This window comes from Callithrix jacchus, chromosome 15 (assembly GCF_049354715.1).
Source record: "Callithrix jacchus isolate 240 chromosome 15, calJac240_pri, whole genome shotgun sequence".
NCBI lineage: Eukaryota > Metazoa > Chordata > Mammalia > Primates > Cebidae > Callithrix > Callithrix jacchus.
The window spans coordinates 71,743,552-71,758,742 of record NC_133516.1 but is presented as its reverse complement, the minus strand read 5'-3'; the positions used below and the strand labels follow the sequence as shown (position 1 = coordinate 71,758,742).

Sequence of the window (15,191 nt, the reverse complement as noted above, 5' to 3'; positions counted from 1 at the left end):
AGAGCGAAACTCCGTCTCAAAAAAAAGAAAGCCTTGGACCTCCCTGTAGCCAAAACAATAATAGAAGGGCTTGAAGAGCCCAACAACAGTTTATTACTTGGTTCTCAGTTAATAGAGCACCTTTCCACCATGCCTGGTTTGTTGGGGGAATCTTTGAGGGGTGAAGCCTTATCTTGCTCTACTGGGGTTTCCAAAGATAGAGGCTTCCCCTTTTCTCCCTCCTCCCTAAGGTACAATTTGATTCTGCAGCCCTGGATATTTGCAGAGTCTGTTCCACCAGTGGGAGGCGTCCCACTCACGGGCAGCTCATTTTTGCCCCTTTCAGTGTGGTGAGCACCATGGGTAGGGCCAGGGCCTACCCTTCAGAGACAGGTCTGTGTGCACAGTGCACGCAGCTGTAGCTGCAGTAGGATGGCCCAGGGCCCCACACTGAGAACCTCGTGGGGCAGGCAGGTGCAGTACCCCCTGCCTGGCCAAATGCACCCTGGGGAGGCAGCCCACGCACCAGGAGACCAGCAGCATGAGCAGGGGCTAGAGCAGCCCAGGACAAACCCCACTATGGCCAGCAAAATGTTCAAAAAGTAAGAAAGGAAATCAAAAAGAAAAACAGTAAGAAATGTAGATGTGGAGAGCGAGAGAGAGAGAGAGAGAGAGAGAGAGAGAGAGAGAGAGAGAGAGAGAGAGAAGAGACTGAGTGTAAAGGAGACAGGAAACAGGGGATGACAGAGAGAAAGAGAGACTAGAAGAAACAGATCAGAGAAAGACACAGAAGGTGAGACTAAGGAAAGAGATAGTGTAAAAAGAGAAGAGGGGGAAAGAGAGAGAAAGAAAGAGGCAAAGAGAGAGACAGAGAGGCAGAGGGAGAGAGAGAGAAAGAAACGAGGCAAAGAGAGAAGGAGAGGCAAAGAAAGAGAAGGAGAGAAAGAAAGTTAAAGCATATCGAAGATTCTCTGTGAAAGTTGTGAATAATGTTATAAAAGAGAATTTATGCAAGAAACATTGTATAATTTTTGCTTTGAAGGTTTAAGCAAGTTTGAAATGTTAATCATAAAGGAAATTCTGTATGTAAGCATACTGGCTAAAGTTAAAAGGGTATCATCCAATTTTTCTGTAAACTGGACATTAAAATAGAAGCACAACAGGTTTTTCTTAAAGCACTAACTAACCTGCTCTTTAACAAAGATTATAAAAGATCTCTTAGCACAGGCACCACTCCTAGAATTTCCAGTACACCAGCACCAGCCTGGAGACCACTCTACCTCATGTTGCTAACCACTGAGACTGCTGTTTGCACAACAAAAAAGGGATGGACACATCATGCCCAAGTGAAGAGAGCACCATCACCGTAAGAATCATAGGCCATTGTTCCAGGATCAAGCCCTACCAAATTATAGCTAAGAAAAGCTCAGTCTATCTATCTTTTCTTTTTATTTTCTTCCCTTTACTCACCATCTTATTATTAATGTAATTAGATCTAATTCACCTCAAGTTATTACTTTTGATGCCTGTTTAATCATACCTTGTGGAGAGTTACATAATCAAAGATAGCTTACTACTTCAGAAAAATATCTCTGTCCCTCTTGGATTTCCTCAGATTAAGAAGACATAATGAGTTACTGTAAGGATACTAGTAATCCAAGGAATAGTAGCTGTATTAATGGTAGGAATCAGACTCTTGTCCCTCTAAAACAGAATCTCTATGTTCTGCTTGGTCTAATATCCTATAGAATACTAAAAGTTTAAGATGGACTGCTTCCACAGGTCTTTGTCAGTCCTTAAAAACATATCCATTTCACCAAAGGAATTACTTCTTCTAGCTGTCAATATAACCAATGTAATCCTATATAGCTTACTATTGTTACTGCAACATTGGAAAAACTCTTCCCCTTCATTAAGTTGTATTTATAGTACAGGAACTGACATTTCAGGAAAGGATCCTAAGGGAATTTTTGAAATATGCTTTATTGCTCCTTCAACCTCTTTATCAGTCACTCCTCCCAGATACAATGACAAAACTAAAGTCTCTGTAGTAGAAGTAAAAGACCTGAGGCAAACCATAGCAATTGAGACAGAGTATTGAGATGTAAATGCCTGGCTAGAATGGATTTAGTCCATCCTCACTCTAAATAAAAACGACTGTTTCACTTGTCAACCTGTCAAGGCCCAGGTTGTCCCCTCTCCACTCGGATAGTCCTCTATTCAGAATTCAGACTGTATAGTATCTCTTTTCCAAAATCCTAGAGCCTAGGATAATGAATTGTGCCAAGCTCTTTCTCTATTACTTCCTGAAGTTCAACACCCTGCGGGTCAGCCCCCAAGGGCCATACAGCCTCCATCTTCCAAGGCAAAGTTTGCCTCATGTCTCTCACGACAGGGGGAGAACTTAGTGTTCCCTGGAAACTTAATAAGATGCAGTGAAGTCAGGCACTTCCAAGAGATGACCTGTCAGTCTGCCCTTATTCATCCCTGAGCAGATGCACAGCGGTGTTGAGGAAGACCTTTACTGGACATTCTCACAAATAACTCAAGTGGTACTTGTTCACTTGGCTATCCCTTTTATGCTGGCATTTCATCAACCAGAAAAAGAAAAAGACAACACCGTAAAACAAGAGAAGTTTTCTCTTTTAGAGACTCAGTCAAAACAACTAAGCCAAAACATGTCAAAAAAGTTTGAAGAGAAAAATTATAAAGTAAAAGAGGAGGGAGTTTGGGAAGTAGTAAAGTTCCTCTTCCAAGTTTCCTTTCTTGTTTAATAATAATAATAATAAATCTTAGAAATAATAGTCTCTTTTAAAGACTTTCTTCAAAGGCTTCTTGCTAGTAGCTTTTTATTAAACCCTATCCTATGTAGCTGTTAGACATGCTCACAGGCACATAGTACATTCTGTGTCCTTTAATCAAGATAGCTGTGCTGGATATGCTCACAGACATGTCCCAGCTCATAGCCTATGCCCCTTTCTTATTTGGACTCCTTTTTGTTCTCCAGTGCTTTTACCTATGCAAGAACATTTTAAGTTATTAGCCAATCAGGTTCAGTTTTAAATTGTGAGGTTGGGCTCCAGCCCACGAAGATCAGACACAGCAGTAAGGACGACCCCAAATGGGTAAGGGATAAATATGTCTGCTTTTCCTTTGTTCATTGTACTCTCATGGCAAGATGGCTAATGAAAGCACCCTTTCTGCAGAAAGCAAAATTGCCTTGCTGAGAGACCCTTTGTCTCAGTGCTGATTTTTCTTTGCAGCACCAAGCATCTGTTTCCAACAATGTGCGCGTGCAGACTGCTTGGCATACCCACAGAAGCATGCCTGAGCACATGGCCCACAGGGCAGGTCTAGGGCGGCAGGGGAGAAACTTTGTTTCAGGCTCTAGCCTAAGCTGAGGTCCTTTCCAGCCTTTACCAAGGTCTTGCCTTAGGGGCTGGAAGGTGCCTGCCTGCAAGGGCAGAGGTGGAACTTTCTCTCCCTTGCTTTTCAATCCTTGTCTGTCCTCGTGCTCAGGAGGGGAGAGTGGTTAGAGTCCTGGGACCCATAATAGACATCAAGGTCCTTAAATATCAAAGATACAAGCTTACAAATATTGCAGGTCATTTCAAATTCATTTCTAGAAAAATAAATGTATAATTCAAAAAACATTTTTGAATGATACAAAAGATAAAAATTAAAGCTTGAAAATTTCAGATTAAAAAAGCTTATATTACAGAGGAAGCATAAGCAGTTCTGTGTGCAACATCTCACTAAACACTGCCTGCAGCTCAAGGCCTGGACTTTGCTCTGGGCTGGGAAAACAAGGCAGACCTTCTGGAGTCCTCAGCTCCTCCTCAAAAGGCCTCCAGCAAACCCACACAAGACAGCCTAGTGCCTTGGGCCTGAAGCAGGGCTTTGGACAAGATAGCCTAGAGCTGTGGGCCCCTGAAGCAGGTATTGGGATGAGACAGCACCCTCAGGGGCATGGGGAAACTTAGCACCCCAGAGGGTCTACTGTCTTGGACCCCTTGATGCTGGTAAGAATTTCTAAGGCCTGCGGCTCAGGGAAGAAGCCCAAGATTCACAAAACAGCATTGTGGCTGGGCTCAGTGGGGATGTCTGCCCCCAAAGGCCACAGGGGCCCAAGGATCTTTTCCGGGTGTCACTGAAGGGTCCCTAGGGGTGAGCACTCTGTCATGAAGTCTTCCAGCCTGCACCATTCTCAGCTTTCTCAGATCTGCCCTCAGCTATTTCTTCCCCCGTCACCCTCTCCACTCCCTCCTTACTCCACACTTGCTTCTTTCTGTTCCCTCCCTCCTCACTTGTTCCCTGCCCCTCCTCCTTACTTGTTTATTCCCCCTACTCTTCCTCTCTCCTTCTCCCTCCTCCATCTTCTTTCTTTCCCCCTCTCCTCCCTCCTCACTTGTTTCTTCCTCTCTCTTCTTGCTCCTCCTCTCATTTCTCCCTTTGTCTCTTCTTCCATATTTGGTCTTTCTCTCTCTCCACCTCTTCACTGTTCTCTTCTTTCTGTCTTTTCCATCCAGACCATAGACTGAGCCTCCCCCACCCAGGAAGGGTAGGAGGCCCAGTTCGGTCCCATCTGGGCATCCCAGGGTTACTGGGTCGCCTATCCTGGAGCTACCCTTTGGAGGGAAACCCTTCTTTCCATGAGCATGGGAAGGCCTCAGCTGACTTAACTGGCCACAGAGGAAGACCTGCACCGGGGGAACCGAGTTTCCAAAGACTTGACCTGGAACAAGTTTGTTGGGGGCCTCTAGCCCCACAGAAGCCAGACTAAGCTGGGTCTGCCCTTCCTCAGAGTCTCACCCTGATGCTGGAGGCCTGCTGGTTTATTACAGAGGCTTGAAGGACAGGGTGGGAGACCAGGGAGTCAGGGCCAGGCTGGTAAGAAGCCCTAGCACCCCGGTCTGGGGCCTGGCTCACTTGGCTGCCACCAGGACAGCATTACTTCTTGGAGGCCTGCTTCTTCCACCTGCTTATCTTGCTGTCCCTTCTGAGTTTGTTGTGAGGCTGTAGCTCCACTTCAGGCTCTCTTGCTCTAAAGATAAAAATAGAGAAAGCGACTGCTGACGGGCAGGTAGGAGGGAAGAGCTGCTCTTCACAGTGCCCAGAGCCCAGGCCCGGTTGGGCCAGGACAGACAAGGCCCTCTCCCTTGCACAGGTGAGGCTATCTGGGTGCTGCTCCAACCAGAGGGTCCCAGTGGCACCTGTAATCTTTCTACACGCTTCTAAATTTGCTTTTCTATCTTCATGAGAAATATGTGATTTCCATGCCATTCTGAATGCATGATTCATTTCATGGTTACCACCAGCAGCAAATCAGTGGCTTTTAACAGGTGCAGCAAGTTTCTTACAAGGAGACAGAGGGGCAGTCTCCACCCTTCTCAGACTGATGGGTCTGGGCTGTGGGGTTCTGCTGCAAAGCCTGCAAAAGGCCTCCATCTGCACCACCCAGACCAATGCAGGCAGCTCTAGGGCAACCTGCATGCCTACCCAACACTGTGTTGATTAAACAGGCTAGATGTCAGGGATGGCTGGAGATGACCCAGACCTGGGGGAAAGTGACTTGCCCCAGGCCAAATAGCCCCAAGGTGGCCTTCTGTAAGCCATACCCATTCTGGCAGCTGGGGTGGTCACCTACTTCTTCTCAGCCTCCAGAGGTATCTCCTTCTCCACATAGTCTCCCAGGGCCAATGAGGAGGAGCTTCCTTGGTTATCTTCTGACTCGGCTTTCCTGGCTGATTCAGAATCCTCCAGGCTCAGGCCAGAGTTCGAAACACTGCAAGGGAAGTAGAGGAGGGGGGCAGTGCTCAGGGCCCAGGGCGTGCTGCACACTGTCCCATCAGTGTTCCCAGGGCCTAGAGTGACAAGGGCACAAGTGCTTCTCCTCCTGAGGGTGGCAAAGAGAGAATCTGACCTCGGCAGGGACCCAGTGACATGCTGGAGGTTGGCTTCCCTGGCTTCTGTTTTAGGCTGGATTGGCCCTAACCCACATGCTGCTCCACTCCCACCTACAACACTGACCATAGCAAATGCCTGCAGTGGGGCAGGAGGGCTCGTAAGTGACCACAGAAGAGATGACAGGAGGCCAAGGAAACATGTTATCACATGTGGTGTTATGGGCTGAACGCATCCCTCCCAAATACATATGTTGAAGTCCTAAACCCTGAGACCCCTAGAACGTGGCCTTATTTGGAAACAGGGTCGTTGCAGATGTCATTAGTTAAGATGAAGCCATAGTGGAAAAGGGTTGGTCCAATGCAACATGACTGGTGTCCCTCTACAGAGGGGAAATTTGTACACCCATGCATGCTGGGAGAATGCCACATGAAGATTGAAGCTCCATGGCCATAAGCCAAGGAGCCACCAGGAGCCCCCGGGAGGGAGGCCTGAAACGGAGCCTCACTAGTGGCTTCTGGGAGAGCATGGCCCTGCCCACACCTTGGTCTCAAGCTTCTGGCATCCAGAACTGTGAGAAGATGTTTCAGCCACTCAGTTTGGGTCACCTTGTGTTTTAGGCTGTTCGAGCAGCTATTACAAAATACCGTGGCTGTGAAACCACAGAGGTTACTCTCTATTCTGGAGGCTGGGAGGCCTGTCGTCAAGGAACTGGCAGATCTGGTGCCTGGTGAGGACCCACTGAGACATAGATGGCTGTGTTCTCATTCTAACTTCACACAGGGAAAGGGGCAAGGGTCCTCCTGGGGCCTTTTATAAGGGCACTAATCCCATTAATGAGGGCTCTATCCCTCCACCTCCTAAACCATCACCTTGGAGGTGAGGATTTCAATATATGAACTTTGCGGGGACACAGACTTCAGACGACAGCCCCCTGTTACAGCAACTCCAGCAAACACATACATGGCTACTCTTCACCTTTGTGCCACATCTCACTGCTTTGCAGCCGTTCATTGTCAGTTTCTGAGTTACAGGATGTTTCTGAGATTCACAGCAGCCCTGGGAAGCAGGCAGCTCTGGAACATTTGTCCCATTTTCCTGACAAGGCTGCTGAAGTCCAGAAAGGTGAGTAGGGTTGTTCACAGGCACATAGTAAATCAATGGCAGAGACAGGACTGGCCTATGCATGTACCATCTAGTCACTTGATCGTATTTACTGAGCATCTACTATGTGCCTGACCCTGAGGAGTTTGCAATCTGGTGGGGGCATGGGTAGCAGCATCTGGTGCTGAAGGAGGGGGCATGGCTTGGGGAGGGGGCCTGAGGAGGCTCTGGGGGTATGTGCCTGAGTCTGGGGTGGGAACAGGAATATGGAGGGACTGTCTGGCAGGGGCCATCCACAAGGTTTAGAGCAAGAAACTGTGTATGGGCTAAGTCTCTTTTGTTTGTAAAGATCAAGCAAGGTAATAAAGGTGACGTGCTTAAGGCCAGGGCCTTTCAGAGACAAGAGGAGACAACAATAGCCTATCCAATCATTTCAAGGGCCCTAGAAAAACTAAACACAAAGAAATGCCAAGACAGGGCCTCAGAATCTGGGTGTATGCACAATGATTACATTTGGCAAATTAACCCCTCTTTCCAGCTCCTCACCTCCATCCCAGCTTCACAGGGAGCACACACACAAAACTAAGCTGACCCTTTAAATGCCTCACTTGGAGGCCTGCCTGAGGCTCTTAGAGAAGGGGGACTGTAGAGGCGTCCAGCCCCTGCCATTCTCACAGGGTGGGTGGGGGGCAGGAGGCTCAGGGTAGGCTGGTGGGCTCCTCCAGGTCTCCCCCAGAGTCCCAGCCCAGGGTGAATGGGGAGGAGGTCCCCATAACTCTGTTTGGTGTTGGGTGCTTGGAGAGTGCAAGGGAAAAGGCTCAGAAAGAAGTATGGTCCTCCTCATCTGGACCTTTCTTTTTCTCTCTCCCTCTCTCCCTTCCTCCCTCTCTCTCTCTCTTTTTCTCTTTCTTTCCCAGAGCATTTCCTGAGCATCTCCTCCCTGAGCTCAGCTCTAGGTCTAAATACCTAGAGTTCACAGCCAGCTCCACAGTCCCAGCAGTCCAGAAATGTCCCCACCCTAGGCACTGGCCTTTTCCTTATTCTCCCTGCCTCCAGCTTCACCCTCTCCTACCCAGTGTTATGCTCCGCTCCCCACCAGAGGGCTGGTCCTCCTTGACCTGGCCTTGTGTCTCCCATTTAAAGCCAGTCTGTGGTTCCCCAATGCCTGCAGGGGTAAGCTCTAGCCACCCACCCCTCCCCCTGCCCCCTCCCCGCATGGTGTCTGGCTCAGGGCCTGTCAGAATCTGACCCAAACTACGAGCATGTTTTTCTAACAGCCTGTCTCGGCAGCTTCCCTAAATCCACAGCCTTCCTGCTCACAGATCCTCAAGCTGTACTGTGCCCTTGGCTGCCCTAGCCCCTCCCTGAGTGCCTTTACTTCTCCTTTGCTGGGCCTTCTTATCCTTCAAGGCCAGCATCCCAGATCCCCTACTCTACGAAGCCCTCTGAGCTATTGCAGAAGGCCACATTTCCTCCACCATCGTCTCTGCTTCCGTGCTTATTATGGCGCATTGCTCACAGCTCTGTGACTCTGCCCTGCAAGTGCCTCGGGAGGATTTGGTCTCAGCACCTTGGGACCTCCTGTGTCTGGATCTTAGCAGGCATAGTGAGTGAATGAACCCATGAACTAAATGATGGGACATCAGAGGACCATGAGCAACTAGGCCAGCAGAGCCACACAGCTGTCCCCCTGGGGGGACAGGAACACTCCTGTCCCTGCTGACAGGGGGTCAGGTGCTTCTCTGGAAGACTGATCTAGCGGTTTGGCTCTGAGACCATCCTTGCTCAGGGATAAGCAAAAAAAACCATCTGGTGCTTTGCAATAGGCCAGCCCTTCCAGGAATTTCAAAGCCTTTGTACTCGCCACAGTGAAAAAAAAAGTGTTGGCAAGAACAGGCCCTTGTCAGGTGGGGAGCCCACCTCCCCACGGCATTGTGCCTAGCCCACTGTTTCTGAGCCCCTGGTCCACTTCAGGAAGGTAACTTCTCTCTACTCAGCGCCCCTCAGGCCCCAGTCCAGAAGAGAAGTGGTTTTAACACCATTTTCATCCATCCTTACCATCTGCTCCTGTGACAAGCTCATGATACCCTGCTTAGCCCCAACCCAGTGTCTGCCAGGTTCACAAGTCTAAAGCCCAACTCTGATCAAGCCTCTCTCAGCTTAACGACCTTCAAGAGCTCCCCATTGCCTGTAGGATCAAATCAGGAAAGCCCACATCTGCATGCCCTTCCCCTGCCTGTCCAAGGGGCTTCCTCGGGCCGAGAGGGGTGTGGGGTTGCTGGCATGAGCAGCTGATGAGGGTGGATTGCTGTTCCTCAGAGCAGCATCACAGAGGGAGGACCTGGCGGTGGCTGGCTCCCCACTGAGCATGGGGCCTGCTCTCCGCAGCTCCATCCTTGGAGGGGTTTTGGTGCCTGCAGTGGATGAGGGTGCGGGTCCCCTGCACAGCTGATCCAACAAGACACCTGGTCTCCTCACCCTGTGCCCTCCCTACTCCCCTGCCTACCCCCTCCTGCCTCCACCTAGCCTCTTCCTGCCTCTTCTGAGGTGGCCAAGGGGCAGGGGTGCTATCAAGTGGCGCAGCTGTGAAGAGCTTCCCCTCCCATCTGGATAGCATGTTACAGGATACAAAGCCTTTGAGGCTCACACTGGTGTTTCTGTAGCACTCTGTCTTTATCAGGTCTCATTCCAGTTGGTAGCATGGTCTGCATTTCACAGAGCACTTGACAGTTTATATGGTGCTTTGTCCCTTCAAAGTGTCTTATGGTTTACAAAGTGCTTTGCAGGGTAGAAGGCACATTAAAGTGTACAGGGCACTTTACTACGGGGCTCGTGGTAGCTTACCGAGTGCTCTGCTATTCTGGAGAGCAGGCCATGAGGGCGCAGAGCAGTGTGGAAGATGTTTTCCAGTTTACAGGGCCCACTGCTACTCCCAAAGCCCTTTGTGATTTTGAGGGCATGTGGCAATTTACAAAGGATTTTGTCTTTTACGGAATTCCTGACAGTTTGCAAAGGACCTGTGGTCTACTGGGTGCACTAAAGTTGACACAGGGCACATGACAGTTTAAGGAGCACTCTGTCATCACAGGTGCAGTCATCTCTGACAGCTTCTGATCCTCTCAACTCACTCCTCTGAGAATGGTCCAGAAAAGACTATACCCCCATCCCACAGGGAGAGGACTGAGGCCCAGCAAAGGCAAGGCCAGGTTTGTGGCATCACCTCGGCACAATGTCCCTCCAGGGCATCTCCCTACCCTGGCTGGGTCTTCACTTTTCCTTCTCTAATATGGGTGCTCGGGGCCTGGGGTAATCTTTTCTGCAGGAAGCTCATGCACCAGACTCCCACATTGACTAGCAGCTGGGCTTGGAGCCCAGGGCTTCACTCTGCTCACCCCATGCCAGGCCCATGGGCAGCACCACAAAGGGGCACTGCCAGGCGCCTCTACTCCAGACACTTGTGAGGGCTCTGGGACACCAGGTCTGGCACATTCCCATCCTGGGGACCTAACTGGCTAGCAGGCGAGTCAGACAGTTGTCCAGTTAGCTCCAGTCCTGGGTAGATGGAGACCAGCTTTTCTGAGTGGTCCTAGCAGGAGGGTGTGACAATGGAGGGACAAAGCAGAGGCTCCCGGCCCTTGCTGGTCTTGCATGCTCCAGGACATCTTCCACAGTGAGTCAGAGCCATCATCCTGACAAAGCTGCCCGGCCAAACTCCTCAAAGCCTCCCACAGCTCTGGCCACACTCGGGAAGGAGACAGTCACCCTGGCTGGGGATGAGGCTGCCTGCAACTGGCCTCCAGCTTCCCTGGTGCCCTGCCTCTTCACCTGACCACTCTCTGCATCTGGCAGACGGGCTACTGGCAGGGTGAGCTAAGAGGGCTGACTGCCCTCTCTGCCTGGTGGGCCCTTCCTGCCCATCACCATCATCACAAGTCCAGTCCTGGTCTCTTGTGTACCTCGTTCCCACTGCTGTGTGAGTGTAGCAGGGCAGCACCTCTGCTCGTGGCATAGACAGGGACCTGCAAATAGTGATTATTTTGTGACCCTCCTTTCCCCCTGCCGGCTGCTCCTGAGGGTGATGAGGGAGGAAGGGGAGACCAGTGACTGTCATGTGTGGGTAGACATGGTGCAGACTCATGAGCTCCGTGTGTGTTCTGGGCTGGCCTTCCTCACCCGGCTGCTGCTGGCCACTCAGAAGCTTTCCTGGCAGCTCCAGCCTCCTGAGCCCTACCAGGCGTCAGAGCTCCCTTGGTCCCCTCCATCTGGGGTACTGGCAGCTTGTGGGAGTGAGGATGAGCTCTTGACCTCCCCATCCCTACTGTGCTGGTGCCCAGAGGGGAAGAGTCTGGCAAAGACAGGGGCCCAGCCAGATGTGGACCCAGCACCCCGCTCAGGGCTGCCCTGAGGAGGGGGTCACTATCTGCCACTTAAGAAAGGAGAAGAGGCACAGGCTGGGTGGAGACAGGGAGGCTCCAAGCCTCACACAGTTCTGGTCTCCGACTGGTCCTAGCCCCCAGCTGGGGACCCCGTGGGGATCCTTTCTTCCCCAACACCCACTGCCCGGTTCCTTTGTGGGTTCCTCTGCCTGCTCCTGGCCCTTGCCTCTCCATGGTGGCTTCACAGGTGCCAGGCCCACACTGAAGACTGTCCCAGTGGCCAGCTCCTCTGAGGAAAGAGAAGGCTGAAGTGCCCCTGGCTCAGTGACCACCCCAGCCTGACTGGACCCAGCTCCCAGCCCAGCCTCTCTGCACCAGCTCTGCTTACTTACTGCTTTTCTCTCCACCTCCCTGCCTCCACAGAAGGATTTCCTGGATTACTCCCTCTACACTTATGCAAAGCCAAGCCCATTAAAGGTCTACTCTGGGTAAGGAAGATGTGATTCCCACCAAGCAACAGTGAGGGACTCCCTTTCCTGGCACTCTAGATGCAAAGCTGTTGGCCAACATTCCTCAGGAAACAGAGGACCCAGAAAGCAATGTCAGCCCCTGGCACTGCAGTTCCCTTGCTCTAGGCATGGATATTTCTGATTTCAGAGACTGTTTCCAGCATAACAGTCCAACAGGCTAGATAGATCTTCCATGGCCCTGACCACCAGCCTTCCAAACCTAAAGGTGAATATTTATTCTTCCCCTCAAACCATCCCTTAGCAGCTAAGCTTGCTGAGACCTTGATTCATCCATCTCTTCTCCCTCAAGGGCACAACTGATCAGCAAGCCTTCTATGTGTTCACCCTGGTTGATATTTAGAAAATAAATGAACAGGCTGATCACAGAGGTCTGCCCCTCAGGCTGCTGTTAAACCTCACTTGCTGAGGTGTGGCTGCAGAAGCTACTATCTGAACCACATGCACCCACCTTGCCCATGAGGACATTGTGAGATTTCACCAAGCATCTTCTGGAATCCAGATAATGTAGGTCAAAAGCATATCTTGCACTATTAAACTAGTCATCCTGCTGGAAGAGGAACTGGGGTGGATAGAGTACTTTTCAAACATGTCCACAAATTCTTCAACACTCTTCCCCCATCAAGAGGTGGTGTCTGATTTCCTTCCCTTGAATATGGGTGCAGTGGAATGTGTGATGCTGCATGACTTAGGAGGCTAAGGCACGAAAGGCAAGACAGCTTCTCACTGGCCCTTTCCTGAGACTCTCCCTCTTGGAACTCAGCTGCCATGCTGTGAGGAAGCCCAGGCCACTTGGTGAGGCTGTGTGTGAGTGGTCTGGCTGACAGCCCACACTGACCACCAGGCATGGGAGTGAGCAAGACTTGGAGATGACTTAGCCCCAGATAACTTCTGACTGCAACTGTATGATAGACCCCCTCATCTCCGCCAAACAAGAACCACTTAGCTGAGCCCAGTTGGCATCAGAACCATGACAGAGAATAATAATAATAATAAATGATTGTGTTGTTTTATACTACAAAGCTTGGGTGGTTTGTTTCACAGATATTATAGGAACAATTGCTATGGCAACTCCTTCGATTAAAGATTCCATTTCCTTTTTTCACCTAAGTGCTCTTAAACCATCAACCTACTTGGCTATTCTAGGATTAGGAGAAGTCCTCCTGGTAATAGTTTCATGAATCTGCCTCTTTCCATTTTCAAGAACCTAGACCGCCTTGTGTGCATGTTACTAGTTTGTATGTGTGCGTGTATGTTCGTGTCTAGTTTGTGTGTGTTTGGTTTGTGTATATGTGCGTATAATGTATATATGTGTCTGTATGTCTACTTTGTGTATACTCCTGTACCTAGTTTGTGTGTTTGTACATCTAGTATGTGCATAAATTTAATGTGTGTGTACATGTGTGTCTAGTTTACAAGTGCATTTATAGTTTGAATGTATGTACATAGTTTGTATGTGTGTGTATCTGGTTTATGTGTATGTGTGTGTGTCTAGTTTTCTGATTATTTTCCACCATTGCTGGACAATTGTTGGAGACTGTTGTAAGCATACCACTAAGCCCTTTCAGAATCCTTGGATATAACAAATTAGGAGACCAGAGCTCATTTTTAATGATAATAATATCACTAACAAGGGTGGGTAGTAGTAGTCTCAGTAAATGTGAGCGATGTGCTGGCACTTCCCATGTGCTGACTCCTCGAATCTCCATAACCCAATACAGTGAGTCTCACTCTACAGACAAAGAAGCCAGTGCACAGAGTGGGTGAGTGTTTTGCACAGGTCACACAGCTATGAAAGGCAGCCAGACTCCTTAAGCTGTCCTTTCCTACTAAAGAGCATCTTCCTTTTGAGGACATCTAGAGCCAAATAAGAACTAAGTCTTTGCAACTACTTTCTGGCATTCCTCACTGTGATGGTCTGCATGTCTATGTTCCCCCAAATTGATATGCTGAAATCCTCATCCCCAAGGTGATGGTGTTGGGAGGCAAGGCCTTTGTGAGGTGAGGCAGTCATGAAGGTTGGACTCTCATGAATGGGATTAGTGCCCTTATATAAGAGGCCCCAGAAAGACCCTCATCCTTCCTGCCACGCGAGGACACAGCAAGAAGGTGCTGTCTATGAACCAAGACACCAAATCCATTGGTTCCTTGATCTTGAACTTACCAGCCTCCAGACAGAGGGAAATAAATGTTCAACAGGCTAAGACAGTCACTCACTCTCCACCACAGCAGGCCAGCCTTCTGAACGTTTCTGAAAACGCCCTTGCTGGTCCTCTTGGCATTTCCTGGCAGCCTTAGTTCATCTTCAGCCTGGGCCCTTCCTGACGGTGTCCCTGCATCCTGTCCTGCCACTGGGGCCTCTGTCTTTCTCCCTGGGATTGTTGATGACTGGTCTTCTAGGACCACCAAGCCCTCTCCCTCTTTGAGTCTCAGGCAATGGGATCTCAGTGACTTTTCTGTCTGTACCTTTCAGCATCTGCCCCTCCTACCATCCACAGGTTCCTCCTGGGCCTGCCTTCCCCACTGAGTGCTCTGAGTTGTAGGGATCACTTGGCGTGACCTTCTCAGTTCCTCTAGGGGTGGGTTCTCCCACTGAGACAAGGCCCAGACTCAACTTACTGCAGTAAGATGGGCATAAAGACTCCTAGAAAACTGAGGGTCCTGTGAGTGAGTGGGGGTGGCCAGACTCAGTGCTGGGGGTGCAGTCACAGAACTTAAGGCTGCATACCCCATGTCTCCACATAAATAACACTTTCCACTGCCCCATCATTTGCTTCACAGTTCACAAAGCTCTTTAACACACTTTCATGAGATCCTCACAGCCTCTCAAGGTGGGCATTATTTCCTCATTCTGAAGGTGAGGAAACAGAGGATTAGGGAGGTAAACTGATTTGCCACAGTCACCCAGCCAGTAAAGAATGGAGCAGGGGTCCAACCTCATCCTGCGAGTCTCTCACTCCACTGTGCTGCCCAGGCATTCTCAAATCTGCTCAGGTTCCCCTCATGCGGTCTTCAGGCACTTCATGCAGCCCAGGCTCCTTCCTGGACTAGGCAGTATTCTTCTCGAGCCACTCAAAGCTAGGTCTCTCAACCTAAGATCATCTTGCGAGAGCTGGGCCCAGGAGGTGCTCAACAAAGTAACATCCCTAGTTGAAAAGCCCAAGCTCAGAAGTCTAGAGGCAGACTTAAGCCAGCACCTCCTGCTACAGGGGCCTGGGATCACTTCATGAACAGACTTTGTCTGTGTAGGGAGGCTGAGGCAGGAGGATCACTTGAGCCCAGCCATTCAAGGATGCAGTGA

At 50.0% G+C, this 15,191-nt stretch overlaps 1 protein-coding gene across 13 annotated transcripts in view; it reads right to left on the bottom strand.

Annotated features, from left to right (window-relative positions):
- Nucleotides 1–4,365: 4,365 nt before the first annotated feature.
- C15H3orf20 (chromosome 15 C3orf20 homolog) overlaps nucleotides 4,366–15,191 on the bottom strand; it is a 114,191-nt gene continuing 103,365 nt past the window's right edge. For 8 of the 13 annotated variants that reach the window (XM_035273753.3, XM_054245964.2, XM_054245962.2 and 5 more), the window contains 2 exons: nucleotides 5,627–5,764; nucleotides 4,368–5,023 (listed from right to left, as the gene is read on the bottom strand). In XM_035273753.3, coding sequence (XP_035129644.2) covers nucleotides 4,930–5,023; nucleotides 5,627–5,764 — 232 coding nt within the window. In that variant the 3' untranslated portion in view covers nucleotides 4,368–4,929. Of the gene's footprint in view, nucleotides 5,024–5,597; nucleotides 5,765–14,826; nucleotides 14,983–15,191 lie in introns of those variants that run through there. The other 5 variants (XM_054245966.2, XM_078351723.1, XM_035273758.3 and 2 more) reach the window with 3 other exon arrangements.